Source organism: Triturus cristatus, chromosome 1_2, assembly GCF_964204655.1.
Source record: "Triturus cristatus chromosome 1_2, aTriCri1.1, whole genome shotgun sequence".
Classification (NCBI taxonomy): Eukaryota; Metazoa; Chordata; class Amphibia; order Caudata; family Salamandridae; genus Triturus; species Triturus cristatus.
Window position 1 is genome coordinate 927,531,681 of NC_140580.1, and position 17,656 is coordinate 927,549,336.

At 45.9% G+C, this 17,656-nt stretch overlaps 1 protein-coding gene across 9 annotated transcripts in view; it reads right to left on the bottom strand.

Annotated features, from left to right (window-relative positions):
* Window positions 1–7,763: 7,763 nt before the first annotated feature.
* CASZ1 (castor zinc finger 1) overlaps window positions 7,764–17,656 on the bottom strand; it is a 220,049-nt gene continuing 210,156 nt past the window's right edge. For 7 of the 9 annotated variants that reach the window (XM_085609853.1, XM_085609852.1, XM_085609849.1 and 4 more), the window contains one exon: window positions 7,770–13,384. In XM_085609853.1, the coding sequence (XP_085465979.1) occupies window positions 12,252–13,384 (1,133 nt within the window). In that variant the 3' untranslated portion in view covers window positions 7,770–12,251. Of the gene's footprint in view, window positions 13,385–17,656 lie in introns of all 9 variants that reach the window. The other 2 variants (XM_085609857.1, XM_085609856.1) reach the window with 1 other exon arrangement.

Below are 17,656 nucleotides of genomic sequence, written 5' to 3' on the forward strand. Positions count from 1 at the left end.
CCGCCCATTCTCTCTTTTGAATGTGGACACAAAGATCTTTATAAGTGTTTTGGCTCATAGACTGGCCCCCTACGTTCAGGGATTGGTTGATCCTGACCAGGCAGGGTTTATCCCAGAGCAAGGGTGTAGTGACAACACAAAACTGCTGTGCCATTTACTGGATAAAGTGCAGTGCTCGCGAGTCTCGGCCCCCCTGGTATCGATTGATGCCGAAAATGCCGTCTATCACCTACACTGGCCTTATTTACACCTAGTCCTGGAGAGAATGGGCATCAGCCCACGGTTTCGCCGATCGGTCCATTCTTGTTACTCTGACCCCAGAGCCAGGGTGTGCATGAATGGAGTGCTGTTAGTGCCTTTTGCCATCACCCGGGCAACCAGACAGGGTTGCCCCCTGTCACTTCTGCTCTTCATGCTTTACATTGAACCCTTTGCAGAGTGGATCCGGGGCAACTCTCAAATAACCGGCATCCAAATGGGTGGGAGGGAACATAAGATCATGTTGTACGCGAATGATGGCCTCTTGATCCTCACCAGTCCAGAAAACACCTTAGAAGCCAGGATGGTGGAATTGACTGGATTTAGTGGAGCCTCCGAGTTTAAGACCAATTTACAAAAATCTTCAATCCTCAATTTGACTATACCCAAGTTGGCGGGGGCCCAGCTTAGTACACAATTTCCCTTCCAGTGGGTAGATTGCGGAATACCCGATTAGCGGCTACAGGTCCACTCAACGCTTGTGGTCACAGCTGCCCACAATGATGGGAGCCTCCTAGCGGTCGCCCAGTCCGACCTTACCAAATGTAAGAGTCATGGCCTCTCTTGGCTTGATGGAATAGCAGCAGTCAAGATGACGCCCCTGCCCAAAATCCTCTACGTCATGCAAACCCTTCCCCTTCAATTCGCCCCCTCCCCCCCCACCCCCCCCCCCAGATGCTGGACAAGTTGCAATCGCTTATCTGGGACTTCATCTGGGAAGTCAAGCGAGCCAGAATGACCAGAGCCCATGCCTATCTCCCATTGTCAGCAGGGAGACTGAGGATTCCGAATCTGAGCTGCTACTATCAAGCGGCACAATTATAATAGTCTCGAACCTACACCGAGAAACACTGGTGCTTTATAGACCAGGTGATCGCAGGCATCCATATTTGGAAGGTACCCTGGCTACCAAAGCCCCATAGGGCAGGCAGTGTCTATATTTCACCAGTGGCGAGGGCCACATTTGGGGTCTGGGGCGGAGTACAGTTGAGACATGGTCTATCTACACCTTGGTCCCCACAGACGCAGATGATAGGCAACCAGGACTTCACACCTGCAGCTAAGGGATTGACATTCATGGCTTGGCAAGAAGCCAACTTCAAGCGAGTTGGGGACTTGTTTGATGCCGAGGTTCTCGTGGACTTCCCAACATTACAGTTGGCTTATAAGCTGAGTGACATGGCAGTACTTGACAGTAACACATTGGATAACGTATCCCTGGCTTCAACCACATGATAGTATGGTGCTCATGCCCTTTGAGAAGTGGCTCCTTACACGCTCATTCGACAAAAAGCTTTTGCCGATATTTATGCCTTTCTTGTTATACCTCAGACTCCTTTAAAATCCACCGCATGGGCCAGATGGGAGAGGGAATGTAGGCGCCCCTTCACAGATGGGGAGTGGAACCCCTACGCCGCGAACAAAACTCAGCCCTCAACTACACTAGTAAAGAAATGTTTTTGAAGATTGCCCATTATTGGTATCTTACCCCAGCCAAAATCACCACTTGGGACCCTTCTGGAAGTTGCTGACGTCATTGTGGCCAACAGGGCACCCTTACCCACCTACTATGGCAGTGCCCCAAATTGGAATCTTTTTGGGAGGGGGTCCTGGAAGTAGTGAACACCACGATTGCAACTGATATTCCTAGGTTTCCTAGCCATACCCTCCTGGGTCTCCCCAATCCATTCACTTACCCATTGTGGTCCAGTAGAGGTAGAGCGATTGCCTTGGCATTCGGAGCATCTATCCTTCTTGCTAGATGGGGCACAGAGACCACACCTACACATTTAGACTGGCTACACAAATTATGGGAAATATTGGGGATGGAAAAGTTAATAGCAATAGATACGCACCTCCTCCCCCTATTCGATAAGATGGTGCAACCTTGTCTTAAGTGCCTCTGAGGAATACCGGGAGCTGTCCTGCCCACGCTATCTGCGGATACTACGCTTAGCCCCAGCAGACGAACTTGACTCATGCTGAACCATCTGAGATCACCTCCACATACATTGTTACCAGAGTAGGCCCGGAATAACATCCTCTTCTCACACTGAACCCTTTCCCCTCTATCCCTTTTCAATTCTTGCCCTTGTTTCTCCCTCCCCATGAGATATATGCATATTCTGCCTAATGATACACCACCGGCCAGTGGATGTAGGTGGGTAGTTCTGTGTCACTTGGTTTTCATACAAAATAGATCTAAAACCTAAAAATACATTTGAGAACTAAAGCAAAAGACAGATGAAGAACGATGGGGACACCAGCGGTGTCTGGGAAAAGAAAAACACCATGAAGCTAAAAAAATAAAGATCTCCCCATGAGACAAACTCTCTGGAGTAGATGATACCCGTGCGTTCCTATGGACAGGGCGGAGGGAGAAATGACTACTGGGGTGATACCAGCTGCAGGATGGCATGGCACAACCTGCGACTGGCCAGAATTCTATCTTGCTGTTTAGATGCAAGGATTATGGGCTCTGTAGTACCAAGAGCCGAGACAACTGGACTGTAAGGAAGTTGTGGTAGCTGGGAGGCTGGGTAGCAGTCTAAGGAGAGATCTCTGTAAAGTTGGAACACCATGATGTCATCTGTCATATTAGGAGATGGAATGTGTCGAGGGTGGAGAGACCTGTGACAGTTACTCCAGGGAAGCTGATGGATGGGATCTTGTTGGTTAATAAAATAACTTGCTTGTAACCTGCAACTTTCGTGTTGTGGTGGAGTCTATATACTTGTATGCCACACTGGCGTTGTTGGCAGGATCCAGGAGATCTTAACACCTCCGCAGGAATTATGAAGAAACAGGGGACCACGCATTAGTTTTGGCTGAAGAGTAATCGTGGGCTTGGGATGCTGGCTATGGTGATATCTGTGCCCTAGGTGACTGGCAACGTTTATTTTGAGAGTTTTCGTGTTCCCCTTATCATTTTAAAAGATGCTTGGGCAGCCTTTCAACACTGTTTATTGGGCTGTCCGTAGTTTGGGAGAGACAGTACTGTCGCAGGTGAAACCGTGTTTTGGTGGGAGAGATAAAATTGTGTTTGTTGGAGAAGCTGTGTTATTGTTTGGGCTTGGGGACCTTTAAAGTTTAGAGTGTAACCATTTATGCTCGCATCTTTCGTTGCGCAGTTCCTGGGAAGGAGTCGAACACACCGAAGACTCACGCGGAAAACCCGAATACGGAGTCTTAATGTGCGCCCAACTTTCCTCACAGACGCACCATTCTCTGTCTAGCAGGACGCGTCTCTACGGGTTCTTCATGACATTCTTCACTCACCGTGCTCCTTCAACTGGCTTCTATCAGCGGGATCTGTGAGCAGTTTCCTTCCATTTTCTTCTGCTGCGTCCACCCTTACGCTGAGGTAGTTCTTCTGAGGAGCTTGCAGGGAGATAGCACTTACGTCATCCATTCAATGATGTCCTGATGGTTGATGACTAGAGCACTAACCTACTGGTGAAGTCTAATCTGAGCACCTTTCAAGTGTTCAAGCGTGTCTCTGCTGATTTCCATGCAGTGATACGCATGCTGGTACTCGCGCTCTCGTTCTAGGCTCTGTGCAGTGACGCTCTCATTGAAAGGTTTATTGTCAACCTGCGTGCAGTAACATACATTTTGAGGAGTTTATACTTGATGTGTTTATTTTTTGCAGTGATACACACACTGTTGAACACATTATCATCGTTATTGAAGCATCTTTGCAGTAATATGCAAACTTTCCAGCTTGGAGTTATGTATTGCTTTGCAGTTGTATGCACACTGAAATATACATTCTCATAATTGTTGAAGCGTGACTCTGTCAATTGCTTTGCAGTGATCTGCACACTGATGTATATATTCCTGTTGGGAGTATACAGTGACATACACACTTGTCTTCTCTGAGAGATCTTTGAATTGTATTGTCTCAAATTTTCTTTATACTTTTAGCTGCTACAACTTCAGGTGCCTGGAGACTCGTTTATTGAACGGCGTGGTTGTTAGTACATAAATGCAGAATATTACCGCACCTCCCTTCTTTCTCACTAGTCCAGGGAGGCCACAGTTGAAGTGGCAAAAGTGAAAGAAGGTATTTGAGAGGTACGCAAAGGAGTTGTGGTGCGTCCTTAAACGACAAGAGGAAAATATCTCTCCTTCTTCACTACTTAGTCTCTGAGGGTATGACATGTTTGATCATTCCGGTAGGGACACTGAGGAACACAATGTGCACTTGAAAGATGTGTTGAGAAGATTAAGTGACTGCAATCTCCGTTAAACCGGAGAAATGCAGATTTGGACAAAAACTATTAATTATTTAGGACATACAATTTCTGGGGAGGGTGTATTTCTCAAAACAGAACTGGTAAACACGATTCAGCACATGAGCTACCTTCATCTCGTGAGAAATTGATGACATTTGTGGACATGATACAGTACTACAGCAAATTTCTTAAACATCTTGCTGAATTGAGTGTTAATATGAGGAGCCGCTTGGGCAAAGGTGTTGTTTACATGGGATGACATTTGTGGGAGGAGAATTCTTGATGATAAATGAACAATTTAATAGAGCTCCTGAATTAAAAATGTTTGACCCTAAAAAAAAAATCTGTAATAAAACCTGGCACCAGTCGGAAAGGACCGGGTTCTGTGCTACAACAAAAGGGATGGATGGCATGAATACCAGTATGTTTAACTAAGGGGCGCCGAGTCTAGGTACTCCGTTATAGAGAGGGAAGCCCTTGCTGTGTACTAGGCGGTAAAGAAATTAAAGAAATTCCTGTGGGGCTCTGACTTTGTAATCGGGACTGATCTCAAACTCCTTTGTGAAGTTTTCAAAAAGAAAGCAGTGGATTTGGTGTCAGGGAGGATAGCTAAATGGTTATTACGGAGTACAATTATGCTACGGAATACTTACCGGGAGTTATGAATGGCATAGATGAGAGGCTGTCCAAGTTGATTACCAAAGAGAGTGAGAAACCAGTTGAGGATGATCAGTGGAACGTGGAAGCTAAGGGGCATATTATCAAGGACGGCGTTAAAATTATCGCCGCTTTAGCGGCAGGAAACTGCTGCTAAAAGCGGCGATAATGGGCTTGATAATATGCCGCTGAGAATTCCAATAGAAGCCCATGTTCTGGTGTGAACATCGGCTTCTATTGGAATTCTCTGCAGCATAATATCAAGCCCATTATCGCCGCTTTAGCGGCAGTTTCCTGCTGCTAAAGAGGCGATAATTTTAACGCCGTCCTTGATAATATGCCCCTAAATTTGTATGTGCTGTAGAATGTAGTATCATATCTGAGGAAAGATGGCGTGAGTTCAGCTATGACAAGGTGCTTGAAGAGGTGATAAACTTAACACGGAAGGGGTGGCTTAGTAAAAAACAAGGTTCTGATGATTGTCAAGCCTATTGGGTTGTGAAGGATGCAATAAGTACTAGCAAAGACCTACTGTTTAGAGTAACTAGGCTTATACCACCGTACAGTCTCAGAGAGGAGTTAATAACTATAGCTCATGAGTCGCATCTTGGTGTGTCAAAAATAGAAGAGATTACGATCTTCATATTGGTGGCCAGGAATGGATTTACAAGTTTATAGAGTGTTGCGAGACTGCTTACCTTGTGATCTTATTGAAAAATCTAAGCTACGTAGGGTGCAACCCATGGAAAAATGTTCAACTGGGCCATGGAAGGAATTCGCGAAGGACAACAGATGTATGTGGTGGTGGACATTGACATGTTTTCAAGATGGCCAGCGATCTGTTTAACAAATGCAATAGACTGCAAGCATGTCATTAATTTCGTGAAGAAACTCATGGCGAGGGAAGGATTTCCAGACACACTATTTTCGGACAATGGGGTTCAACTGACATCCAAGGAAATTGAAGAATTTCTGAATAACAGGGGTATAAGGCACATGAAGTGTTAAGTTATATCACCTGTAAATGGATGGCATGGCCGAGAGGTTGAACAGGAAGCTTGAGGAGACGATCATGTAGGCATTGGCAAAGTTTTTGAATTGAAAAGAGGAAGTAATGAAGAAAGTTGAAATGTATAGGTTCCCGCAGCATAGTACAATAGGGAAAACACCTTTTTTAACTGTTTCGAGGTAGTCTGCCGAACACCTCAGTTGAACCTTCTTGGGCTAACAATTATGAACTGGAGCTGTGAAAGGTTATAAGTGACAATGGTTTGCTTGAAAGAGAAGCAGAGAAAATACAACTCAGGAAGAAAGGGTTTGATGTGCGAAAAGCTGTGAAGAGAATGGAGGTTGTGGTAGGTGATTTTTGTAGTGATCAAACATCCTGATAAGGGAGAGTGTTTATTCTAAATTCACAAAGCCTGTAAAAGTTATTAAAACTTCCAACAATGCTGTGAAAACTCGGGACCATTGTATATGGAATCTAAACAGAATTGTAGTTTATAAAGGAACCTTGAATGATGAGATGATGGGAGGTGTGACTGGTAGAAATGATATGTGAGTGGAAACAAAGTCTTGTAGGACTGTCAAGAAACCTGAGTATTTGGAAGACTTTGTCTGACCTGTTGGGATGTCACTAAGGTTTGTTTAAACCATCTTTTCGCTATTAGTTCATGTACTTGTAACACCATGTGATCTAATATGTCATATTAGGAAATGGAATATGTCGAGGGTCGAGAGACTAGTGACAGTTACTCCAGGGTAGCTGATGGATGGGATTTTCTTAGTTAATAAAAGAACTTGCTTGTAACCTGCAACTTTCGTGTCGTGCTGGAGTCTATATGTTTGAATTCCACAGAAGTGCTTTAAGGTAGGCATACTGGGTGATGGACCTGGACACATGGCGCGTGTTAGCTCCCTCCTCCCCCCACCTCTCGCCCTGGGGAACAAATCTGGTGCATGAGAGGTGTGTTGTGACACGTGAGCCATGGACAAATGACGCATTTGTTTTCCTTCCTCTCTTATTCTGCTGCGTGCCTCGACTATTGCCTGTGAAAGTCAGCAGCTGAAACGCGGCTTTAAAAGGCAGCAGCAGTTACTACCTCAGAGCACGTGCCGCTCCAGTGCATGCCTTTCACCAGTGCCGCTCCAGTGCATGCCTTTCACCAGTGCCGCTCCAGTGCATGCCTTTCACCAGAACCTCCAGTCGAATTTGCAGCGTGTTGCACCGAGCGTGCTTCATTCCCCCCAGCACTATGGTTTGTGTTTGGGCCATGCAGTATTTAAACCCCGGACGCTCAGTTGAGGCGCTGGTTTATGTAGTGTGGGAGTCTGGAATAGTCACATTTTCGGTGTTCCCTTTAGGTCTGCTCATCCTCAACGCTACTGCCTGAAAAGAAACTCCTACCACCCTTTTCTCTCTAGGGTAGAACCGAAAATGGGATTTGTATTCTTGTTTCACGGAATTGTCCATTTGCCCTTCCAATCTGTACCCCTTTTTAGAGGCAATGGATTGAAAAATGATCCACGTTAATACTGCTGTAGCAGTTCTGAAAACCTGAATTGAGCTGCTAGATTAAAGTCACACTCCAAAAAGATGTCAAACAAGTATTTAGGAGACAGGATTTTTTTCCAGTTTTTATTGAGTGAAAATGTCAAACCTTGCATCAGTCATGCAAAAAGAAAATCAAATAAATAAAACACATATATTAAATTTCTAACCGCTCTAAATTCAAGTGGAAAATTATTCTGTTGTCATTAATGCAGGTGCCCAATTCAAGTATGTGGACCAAGCCTTTAATTTCCCTGTTTACATGCCTGGATTCCTTTTTTAAGTCTATGAATATCCATAAATGTAAACACACATCATGTGCGCACAACTATGGTGGTTCCCATAAGGTGGTTTAGTCAAACCTGGTTTCCACAGAAAAAAAGAGACATTCCATCTGACAGTGAGCCCACGTGGGATGGCTTTTAATCCTTCTGTGCAATTTTCCCAGGAGAGGGAGTGCTTCCATCTTCATTTTGTTTGCTACATTTCATGGTCTCCTGCCTCGTTGGGACTTCTGCCACCACAATGATAAGACAGTCTGTTTGGTTGTAGGGTAGAATGGGGACCGGGTTAGAGGACTTCCACCTGAACTCATCTCTGGTGCTCATTTCCTTGAAACCTGAGCATGACGGGGAATGATCACAGGTCTCTGGCCCTTTTCTCATGCTTAGATCAGTGTATGTTGTACGAAAAAAGAACTTTGCTGGTGGGATCTTAGGAGCTAAACTGGATGGTGGGGTATACTCTCATGAATGGGCTAGCAGTAGTGGTGGAAAGTAAATGGGTAGAGATATGTAATGATTTAAAAATAGAATAGGCCTTGGCACTGCTTGCCTTGGGTTTGAGAAGTGGGCACATTACCCTGGCGAGATGAGACAACGGCCATCTATATATATCCATGGAGGACAAACAGGCCATACTAGAAAAGTTCTTCCAAGCTCCAGGGCTATCAAGCAGTGATACATGAGAAAGTGAGAGAGGTCAAGAAATTTGAACTTGTGAACATGAGACTCACCCGGATAGGATGTTGGTCCTTGCCAGGTAGTGGTCTGCTGGAGACTTGGACTGGTGAAGGACAAAGTCTGTAGGACTGCCTTCTGGAAGGAGGTGACTGAGTGGATTTGGGAGAAGAGAGTGAAGTGATGTGGTTGGGATAGAGTGTAGTGACAAGGTTGTCATCCAGAGATTGAGAGAACAGACTTCAGAAGCTGTCAAAAGCATAATCATCAACCAAAGACTGTAGGACGGACTTCAACCATATAAATCGTTCCTTTCATACTGATTTTATGGAACAATGCGTGCCTTTGGAGTGTAATTCCCACATAGTTCTGCAGTCATGTGTAGACTTGAGTGGCCTCAGCAGTGCCACGTTCCTGTCACACATTACTTACTATTCATGACCAGTCACACATCACCATGCCTTGGCTGCACCAGCAGTCCTAAACCAGATCCATCTAGGCTCTGCCAGGACTCTCAAATCAATACCCCACACTACTAGGTTCTGCCAACATTCACACATTACTACCAGTGTGTGCCCAGGGCCCCTCAGCTTTTGCACATAAGCCCGCCCCGCCGTGACCTCACCAGTTTTCCCATCACTACTCAGATCCCCAGTCTGTCAGCGCCTAGCATTCCTACTGTTCCAAAGTCAATGCTCCAAGTGTCTCATTCAACCCCACAAGCCCAGACCTTGCTAGCACCCACTTTACTGCTCCAAAAATGGAGAGAACCCCAGCCTTCCAGATGACTGCCATCTGAGCTGCAGGGATCCAGTAGGCCCTTTGGAGTGATGGGTGAGGCAGTCAGCCATCTGTGAAAACAAGAAACAAAACGGAACTAAGAAAAACGCACACAACTGATTGAGACCCCAAAATTAAATTAACTACAAACTTCTATACACAATCTGACAAGGTAATTATCAGTGACTGCTCATTAATATCCGAACATTATGTTGATTTTCTACAAAATTCAAGTTAAAAGTTGGAGTCAGACTGCCCCTGTCAGTGCTAAAGTATGAGGGCAGTCTGAAGACCAGACTCCCCGAAAACTCAAAAGCTAAAACCTAGAGCAGGATTAAAAAAGAGCTTGCATTGCACACTTTACATACAACCTAACTCATCCTCATTTGGGCGGTCCTATAGCGTCGATGTACGCTGCCATACCCCTTAGAGAGCCCCGGTGCCACGCAGTGGGAGGCTCTGTAAACCAGACTTTTGTTCTATATAAACTTTTACAGAAAAAAAATACTGTACAGCTTTTTAACCTTTTCAACATTATTTAAACACATTTCAAACTATTTACGAGCCATTGTGGAGTGAGAGTTAGTGTTTTTTTGGGCGGGGGATCAGAGCACAGACACTGCACATTCAGATCTTACGCTTATTAAAATTAATTTTGTTTTGAACAAATTAATAAATAGAAAATAAATAATCTGCAAAGCGACCTAATCCAGTGTCTGCGCTCCAAAGCTCTCTAAACATTTCCTGGGGAACCATCCACCTCATATTGCATTTTAGACATATCCCAAATGAGCAAGTTTGTCCCAACCAAGCACCTGTTTTTATTTAATTTTTTTAATCCCAACCGAGCAACTGTTGTTTGTTTCTCCCATCTGACCATGTGTTTTTCGTTGCTTCATGTTGTAAGGTGTGTGAGCGTGCCCGTGACATTGTCACATTATCGTGCAGTAGCCATCTGTAAGTGTTGAAGGTGTGTCTGTCTGCCTTCCTGGCTCACTCTGTATGGCCCTGCGACTATGTTCACGGTGCAATGGTTCCTGTGCAGGGCACCCTTTTGACAAGCTGGTCATTATTAAATCCTGACCTGGATGTAGATCGGCCACTAGTTGCAGGCAGAGGTGCATCATGAAGGGCGCAAGCTGCTTTGAATCACACACTCATCGAGTACCTTGTGCTGCACAACAGCCAAAGAACCCCCAAACCCAACTGTGGGTTGGTGATCAATGAACTTCGATGGTAATCCTCGCATGGCACTTGAATAGGCGGACGTTGGGTGGACTGCTCCCGATGTTCTCCTTTAGGTTGTCCACGTCCCTTCTTCAGTTTGGGCAAGACATTGTAAGCCATACAAAAAAGACTGATCAGGAGAAAACATTCCTTCGTGTTAAGCGCTTGCTGGAGTGACCTGACGAAGTGAGTAATTCTGAGGTGAACCTAGTAGGTTTCCTCATTGTGAGTGCTCTTGGAGTGACTGTTTGCACTCCCTCGTGTTGGGTGCTATATCCAGTGATCACGTGGGATTCCCACAATTTAAGAGTTCTTTGATCTCTCTCATGTTCAGTGCTCACATGTCTCTGGTGAGACGCCCTCATATTGAGTGCTCATCTGTACCCCCTTTCTTAATGAGTGTCAGCTGAGTTACCCCTGTCACCATATCTTCAACTTCTAGGGGTGTGGCAGGAGTGTACCCTCATGATAAGTGCTAAGTGTTGGAGTAAAACTGGCTAAAGGGCCTTTACCCTCTGGCTCAGCAGTTTGTGGAACTGCACATCAGTGGTGAGTGCTGACCTGTTGATATCTACAAATGCCCTGAGATGGATTGGATCCCTCCCGTTCCACTTCCTGAACCGTGGAGTATGGAGGTCTTGGAGGGAAAGAGTCCTCACCCCACCTCTGCACATGGCCTCTGGCTCCAGAGCACCAATAGTAGCTGCTATGGCTCACAGCAGGACTGAGCAGCGAAGCAGCGGGCCCTGGGTATGTCCCCCTTCTTCATCCTCAGGGACAGACCATGCCCTCTGACCTGAGAACATCCCTATGCAGACTCCAGACAGATCAATACAAAAATAAATAAATAACGGAGGATCAGAGAGAGAGGAAAGCTTTCTACAGTAATCTATATCTATAGATACGTTTGTAGGTATAGATATATAAAAAATAATCTCAAACTCCAAAAAACAGAGCCTTGTGGGGAGGGGTCTGGAAGAACAGGTGAGTGGGGAGATGAGGCGAGGGGGCTGTCCGTCTCAAAGACGTCACAATAAATACTCTCCTCTCTCTCTCTACTCCCTTTATTTAATGCTTGAGGGAAACACCCTACTTTATGGACGCTTTCCTCTTCCCCTGGGGCAACCGGTGTTACCACAACTTATACAATCTATCACCCCCTCTGCAGAATCTGGGCTTTTGAAGCCTCAGACATTGGAAAAACCTCCAAAGCGAAATATGCCCCTCCCCAACCCGAAATAATAAGCTTAAAAAAGTGAAGAATCAAGCATGCTCTCAAACACACGCACACACAATCGCTTACGCACACACAACTGGAGAAGCTGAGCTAGCAACCAATCGCCTAATGCTGCAGTCTGTGGACGAGAGCTTCAGAGCCTTCTCTGATTTGTCTGCATATTAAAAGGTAAAGTCCAGTCTGTAAACAGCTCTCGTCCGCAGTCTATTTAGCAAGTTTTTCGCTCGGGTTTCTTCTCTTTTCGTACCCCCAACCTCTGCTCACACAGGAGCGTCTCTGGACTGTGTACGTGCCATAGACCGGGAGCGTCCACTTCTTAATAAAAAAAACTTGTGTGTTTGAAGTTATGGAGTGGCGGCGAGGTGAAGGGGGTTCCTTGGACTATTGGAAGGACTCAGGGCCCTAGAAGCACTCTCCAGGCCTCCCTGCATTGCCAAGCCTTCTGGCTCAGGGAGTGAGTCCTCAGAGTCAGTGTTGAGGTCTTCTTCCTCTTCGTCGTCCTCATCATCATCATCCTCCTCCTCTTCCAATTCCTCGTTCATGTCCTCATCCTCCTCCTGAGAGAGGTCATCATCCACAGTTTGAGAAGGAGGTGCCACACCATCCATGGCCGCCTCTCTGGAGGGTGCAGCACTGGCAAGCTCTGGAGGTTTCTTGCTGAGGTCTAGCGAGTCATTGAGCCCCACCCCAGCTGCGTTTTGCAGGAAGAAGAGGGCGCTGCTGGTGTCAGTGCTCAGGTTCAGGGAGCTATCCAGATTGACATTCTGGTGGCCCTGAGTGTAGTCCATGTCCGTCTGAGACAACCCCTCAGGCCCCGGGGAGATAGCAGGGAGCTCACCTCGCTCCTGCTTCTCATGTTTGCGCTTGTGAGAGTCCATCTGAGACATTCCCACCACAGTGTGCTTGCAGCTGGGGTAGGTGCAGTGGAAGTGTGAGCACTTAAGCTTGTACTTGCAGTCGGCCACATCACAGTCCACGCTGGAGCTGAACTGGCAGAAGCCGGCAGCCATGATGATGTCCTGCTTGCCATGGTGCTTGCGATGTGCTGTCACCTTGGTGCTGTCTGTACAGCGGAAACCACAACGCAGGCAGTGGAAGTGTGTGCTGTTGCCAGAAAACTGGCACTCTGTGAAATTGCAGCGCAGTGATGACTTGAAGCGCTTGAAGTCATCCAGGACTAGGTTGTCCACACGATCATGGTGCTGGGCATGCTTGTACATGTGTGTGCGGCCGCAGAACTTGTAGCCACAGTTCTCACGGGTGCAATGGTAGTGCGTGACTTTGAGAGAGAACTGGCAGCCAGTATCCTTGCAGTCCTCGTACAGGTCGTAGCGCCGGAAACCTTCCAACATCATGCCTTCGTCCAGCATTTTGCGGGAGGAGGCAGTCTTTCGGCGCTTTCCGAATGGTGACATGTCCTCGATGATCCAGAATCGCTTCTTGGCGCCCGAGGCAGTGGGCATCGTGATGGTGTTTCCTGTAAAGACATTAAATTCCAAACTGGTTACATAATCAACTTAAGTTTCAAAACACATCCCAATTTTAGTGCAGCTTACATGACAACTGTGTAATAAGATCAAGATACATGTGCAAACCCCAAACTTAAGCTGCGAGCATCTGTTAATGTTCAGCAAAGTTAAGTCCTCAAGGGGCCATTCACCCTTCACCAACAAAGCAGGGATCTGAACAAAAAGCCACCCAGGAGAGTTCACGGGTGATTAAAATCAGCACCCAAGCCTCGACTGAAAATGCAGTCCGACAAGGAGAGAAGCAGCAAGGAGCAATGAGGATCACTGCACAGTCCCTTTCTGAAAAAAGTGAGAGTACTGCAGAGGTGTGCCCATACACAGCTTGTAAAGCATGGGTAGCTTTACATCAGAGAGGGCACCCTGCCTAGTGCACGTCTCGGAGTACCTGAGAACATGTCCGACTTTCAGAGGATTAGGGACAGTGTGCGGGGCTATGAACATATCTGAAGTGTTACAAGCACAGGTCTCAGCAGGACTATGGCCCAGATTTACTAACACTTTGCATCAGGTTTGTGTTACTTTTCTAACATAAACACTGTGCAAAGAGTGTGGTGGTATTTACTTTCCAAAGTAAATCAGGATTTGCATTGGACGGTTGGCCAAAGTAATACAAAGTAGTGCTATGCGCTATTGTGCGCTACTTTGTATCAAAGTGGCATTCCATGAGTGTTTTGTGGATATTCCCATGCAGCCACCCATGGGTTTTCACGCAAATCCCTATCTACTAACAATCGAAGATAGGGATTTGCAGCAAAACCTTATGCCTCTTTGAGGCAAGTATTACTGAAGAGAAATGGTTTTCTCCATACTTCTCAACCTTCGATTGCATGTTGCATTGTACAGCACATATACAAAGTGGGAAATATATTATAGTTTTTGTTCTGGAAGGCTCACCTTCCAGTGCAAACCTATACTTGACAGAACCAAAACACCTTTGCACTATGATGGAGGTGTGTGAGCGTTGGCACATGACAGTCTAAAAAGCAGCAGTACAGGGTGAGAAAAAACATGTCTTAATAGTTCGGGCTCTGTTTTATACTCTAGCTTAAAGGCAACGCAGTGCAGCAACTTTAATTGCATCCCATTTGAGTAAATGTCCCCCTCAGTTTGACAGCTTGCCGGTCTTAGCCCATGTTCGAGAGTGCTTTTGTATAGGTTTCAAAGGATGCGGAGGAATTGCAGAGCACTTGTGTGAGTGTCAGGCTTAGGCAGAGCAAATATGCCTATGAGCAAATGTAATAGCGAGTTTACAGCATCACTGAAAACGTGCGCAGGTCTTGGTATATGTAAGCCCGTACCAGTCTCCGAATTTGTTTGAGAGTTGTGTGCAGTTGTTACAGCATGCGTTGGCGCATCAGTGTGCTGGTCTCCAGGAACGTGTGTATGATGTGTGTTTGAACCGGAGAATACATACTTACGCATAGAACACCAGAACACTAATGTCTGAGCGTCATTGGGTGATATTGTAATCGTGTTACCAGTGTGAGAAAATCACTGGGCGATTCCAGTCATGTTATCAGTGACAGCATTGTTCTAGGAGGGCATACTCATGTTGTACATGTGAGACCATTACCAGGTGAGATAGTACTCGCGCTCACATTAGTTGTGAGAACATAATTCTCCAAGTTTATACTGTCTCAAAGTATGAATGAGGAAATATCTTTGGGTGAAATAGTACTGCTGCATATTGTCAAAGCAAGAAGATTGCTGGATGCAAAGTGCTTCCTTTTGTTATCAATGTAAAAACTTAATTGGATGAGACTTCACGTATGCTCGTCATAGAAGCAGAATTATTTAAGCTCATACTATTCCATTTCGAGCGGATCTGGGTATCATTGAAAGAGGTTATAGTTCCCTCTGGTTGTCTTGCAAGCCTAGCAATGGGTCATGACTGAATTATTTATGTTAGACATTCACATGGAAGCTTCACTGGATGAGATCTAACTGTTTCATGTTATAAAAGTGACAATATTATGGGGTGAGACCATTTGCTCGTAAGTAAAAGTACTGTGGGATGAGACCGTATTCAGGACATTAATCAGCGGTGGCTCCTCCGTTATGGCGGAGGAGTGCCGCCCCACCTGCTGCCAGCGCGGCAGGCACACACATTCATAAAATGGTACTAAATATAATTTTATTATGTGTGGCAGGCTCGTGCTGCTACAGCGCGAGGGCAGAGAGGTGGGGCAGATTAGTGCAATTGTACTATTGCTTCAGCCCCCTCCCAGTGCGCATATCAGATTGGCCGACTGCCTATAGCCGGCCAATCTGACATGCGCACCCCAGATCCTGTAATCCCAGGGCCGAAAAACAGCAGAGGGATTGCAGCCGCAGGCCCCCAGCTGCAAAAAATGAGCTCTGGGTTAGCCTGCTCCAACCAATCATGCTTGGATTTGCGTAGCACAAGGGAGGAAGTCCCTCCCTTTCCGCCCCTAGATGCAGAGGAGAGCGCCAGAAGAGAGAGACAGCAACCAGACCCTGTGGCCAGCAAACGCAACATATATATGTTGAGTTTTTCTGGGCATCGGGCCTCACCATATTTTAATGTTGCCAGCCGCTACTGCCATTAATGTAAGAAATGACTAACGTTAGTACAGTAGATCACCGAGGGAGACCTGGGCCCTTATATTGTTAGTGTGAAAATATTAATTGGGGGTGTCATATTCATGCTTATCTGTGTGACAGCATCATTTGGTAAGAACCTCTATAGTGATGTCATCAGTGTGAGAGCCATTTTAAGTGGTATACTCATAGTACCCAATGGGTCGTTTTTATGAGAAATCATACTGCATCATGTTTTCTATGTGAAAACAATGTTGTGGAGACTACAGTCCCTCGGGATATCAGTGTTGGAATCATGTATCTCTAGTTTAACAACCCCATTCTCCTTCTACTTGTGCAACGCTCACCCCAGCAGAGGAAAGGAACCCAGTAATTTGCATTCCTGAAAGAAATTTAGGGGAAGCCTAAGCGCATGCTCCATCTTGCACCTCAACATGTTGAATTGGCTTCCTCCAGGCAGTTCCTTTTACCTCTGTTTGCCTAACTGTGATATATGTAGTCTCACTATTGGGGTGGCAGAAGGCTCATTCAGAAGGAAAGGGGGGGGGGGGGGTCAGACTAGGAGTACAGTCACCATGGTGACTTGAGGAATGATCATACCAACTCCTCTGGCCATGTCTCCTCTCCCTCTGCTCCTATGGAAGGATTCTTTTTTTTATAACTCTTTTTATTAAAGAAACATCGACAACAAGGCATAGTTTCATAAGAACACCGCAGAGGCATTGGCAAGCACAAGGATTCAGCAATGCATAACACATTTATACAGTTGGAGTTACGGGGAAGGGGAGACATCGTCGTCGTAGAGTCTGGGAGGGGTACATATTTCACCTCGGTATAAGTTCCAGGGGGTCCAGATTTTGGACCATTTTCTGGGGCAGCCCCTTGCAATGTAAACAGATTTTTCTCGTTGCATGCACCTATGGAAGGATTCTTATGCACTGACAGGTGGCGATGGGGGTGGCAGCTTCCAGAACCTCTGTCGGTTCTACAGACACTCCTCAGCATGCTTGGCCATACGGTAGACTAAGTGCTCCCAGAGAGACTGCGCAGGAATATGAAGTGTCAGCCTTGCTTATCTGATCCAGAGTAACGTGTCATAGAACAGCCAGGGACACTGTCCTGGCAGTGGATTCATAAGCACAGATTCTTTCAAGAGACTCATGCAGAAGACTTCTGAGCCTACTATAGCTGTCTCCTTTCCTGTGTTGAAGAGCTCACCAGTAACAAAAAGTTTATTCTTAGACAGCAGGGGTCCTGTGCACTCCAGGTAAAACATGTCAACCTTCCTAATACGTTTGATCAGCAAACGAAGGATTTGGAAAGATGCCTTTGCTAAATAAATGTGTGGTTGATGTGGAAATCAATAGACACCTTCAATAGGAATGCTGATTGTGTTTCACGAATATCTTTGGCCCTACAGGACAAAGCACGAGGTTCCACAGAATAAAGGGGCTGCAGCTCACTTACTCGACAAGCTCCTATGAAGAGCAGTTGACTGCCACTATCCATATCTCTGGAAGTCATAGCTTTTAAATGCTTGTATAACAATACACACATTTACATTCCAAAGAAGCCTCAAAGTTGCGGGGTATAGTTGGAGGAAGCCATTAAAGGGTTTTTCAACAGCTTCATACTAAAGCCAGAAACACACGTTATCT